The sequence below is a fragment of the Lactuca serriola genome, chromosome 8 (assembly GCF_051521515.1).
Source record: "Lactuca serriola cultivar US96UC23 chromosome 8, Lser_US96UC23_V15, whole genome shotgun sequence".
Taxonomy (NCBI): domain Eukaryota; kingdom Viridiplantae; phylum Streptophyta; class Magnoliopsida; order Asterales; family Asteraceae; genus Lactuca; species Lactuca serriola.
In genome coordinates this window covers 131084759-131086695 of record NC_136415.1, presented here as the reverse complement: position 1 = coordinate 131086695, position 1937 = coordinate 131084759, and the positions used below count along the sequence as shown (strand labels likewise).

The 1937-nt window shown below is 35.1% G+C and overlaps 1 protein-coding gene across 1 annotated transcript; it reads right to left on the bottom strand.

Moving 5' to 3' along the window:
* Window positions 1-231: 231 nt before the first annotated feature.
* LOC145070473 (RmlC-like jelly roll fold protein) lies at window positions 232-1607 on the bottom strand. The gene is made up of 3 exons (XM_079017417.1): window positions 1375-1607; window positions 815-936; window positions 232-738 (listed from the first exon to the last, which is right to left on the bottom strand). Exons 1-3 carry the CDS (start codon window positions 1499-1501, stop codon window positions 412-414), a joined length of 576 nt encoding a protein of 191 aa, XP_078873543.1. The 5' UTR covers window positions 1502-1607; the 3' UTR covers window positions 232-411.
* Between the last annotated feature and the right edge of the window lie 330 nt (window positions 1608-1937).

The window sequence follows — 1937 nt, the reverse complement described above, 5'->3', positions numbered from 1 at the left end:
ATTTCTCAAAATACAATGTCTTGATAAGAAAAAAAAAAGTCAAAAAGTACAATGTTGTATAGAAATAATTGAAAGTAAGATGCTATAATACACAAATAAATTAAACTATGTTGCTATTTCTTGCATTTAGAAGTCTCACGTTCTGTCATCACATGTTGCTTGCCTTTATGAAGTCTGATAAATGTGGCCATTGCCAACACATTGAAAAAGACATATTACACAATTCAACGGTTTCAACCATAGATAACTTGTTATTCATAATACCATATAACACAAACAACATACAGATTTCATAAAAACTTGAAAAGAAAAAGGAAATCTCAAACAAAATTGTACTCAAATACATGGTCATCAACAACAACCAATTTTACCAAATCATGCAAAAACTACATGGAATGGAATCACGGCATCCTAATCTTCAAATGCAATCAAAGAGATGAGGGATTCATGAGAAGGAAAACGAGAAACAAGTTCAGAACGTTTAGCCAACACAAAGTCCTCAAACTGGAAAGCAGGTGCAACAGTGCACCCCACAAGAGAAAAATGTTCCTCTGCATCTCTGGGTGGATTCTTTACAACAACATTATCTGTTGATGATGATATCTCATAATCTTTTGTAGGAAACGCTCCAAACCACACATTTGGTGGGACAGTATACTGCAACAGTTGGTTTTCAACAATATCTTGTCCAATGCATGTTAACTTTAAACTCCCATCTTTCTCATCTATTTCCAGTATCTTTTTGCAGAAAAAATGGTGTTAAAATCGCAAATCTAAACCCCAATAACCATAAAAAGCCATATAATAAGCATACCGTGAGAGGTTCGCCTAAATAGAAGTGCCATGTTTCTGCACTTGGGATACGATGGAGATGGGAGACGCTCCCAGATGGAAGTAAGAAGTATATCGCTGTACTGATGGGACGATCGACTTTATCTGTTGTTCGTAACATAAAATCAGGTAGCAGAATTAGAAAAAAGACTTCTTGAATCTTTCGATTGTAAGAAAATGTTGAATCTTGAATCCCCTTTTGTGATTTGCTCATTTCAAACTAGGGTTCTCATTTACTTTCAAATCACACTACATATATTTTCAAAAAACAACTAGTCATGGGTCGAAATCTATTTACTATTTAGATCAATTTCTTACAGAACTGGTGAAGGGTCAAAGTGGGTTCATTGTTAATTTTGTTTTCTAGAACTAGCGATTGGTCAAAATTGATTCAACTACGGTTCAGAAAGAAGTGAATCTTGAATTTATAAGTTAGAGCGATGCGAAGGTGATGTAATTTGTCATAAAGATGGTGGCATTATTCGATCAAGGAACAGATAACATACAGACTCGGATTAGTGTGAAAGGTGAAGAGATACTTACATTCAGGGGGAAGTTGAGATGTGGAAAGGGTAATGGAAGTGTCTCTGAATGTCTCCGAGAAAAAACCACCTTCTGGGTGTGGTTTCAGGTTTAACTTTCCGACGACTTCTGATGCCGTTGGAGCCATCTTGCTGTTGCTCTTCTTCAGCTTTCAGGCGCGCTATATATTTCTTCAACCCACCAACCCCCTTGAATACCGATGTGACTTATCCACCCGCGTTGGCCTATTCGTTTCATTTTCGCAGGGGGGACATGGATTTATAGTTTATAATAATAATATTATGGGTTCTTTAGTTTTGGCCTATATTTGACAAAAGACAAAATTATAAAAATGGTTTTTTTTTTTTTTAAATAAATAATCTCAGGTTCAAGAACAGTTTTGTTAAGTGTTTATTTGAATTGATACTTTTTTTTTTAGTTATAACTCTTATCGTGATTGGAGTATTATAAAGAAATTAAAACCGCATGTATCCATTGTGTTTCCCCAAGAGATTTGTAAACCCATATCAACCGACCAAGCTTCATCAAACCAATATGATTATTTTTTTCGCAACTTCGTATGT

Excerpts from the sequence above, each read along its gene's own strand:
- LOC145070473 (XM_079017417.1), bottom strand. The coding sequence starts at position 1,501 with ATGGCTCCAACGGCATCAGAAGTCGTCGGAAAGTTAAACCTGAAACCA. Across the intron at positions 937-1,374 it reads ATCTCAACTTCCCCCTGAAT|ATAAAGTCGATCGTCCCATC; the intron begins GTAAGTATCTCT and ends TACGAACAACAG. Across the intron at positions 739-814 it reads ATTTAGGCGAACCTCTCACG|ATACTGGAAATAGATGAGAA; the intron begins GTATGCTTATTA and ends TTCTGCAAAAAG.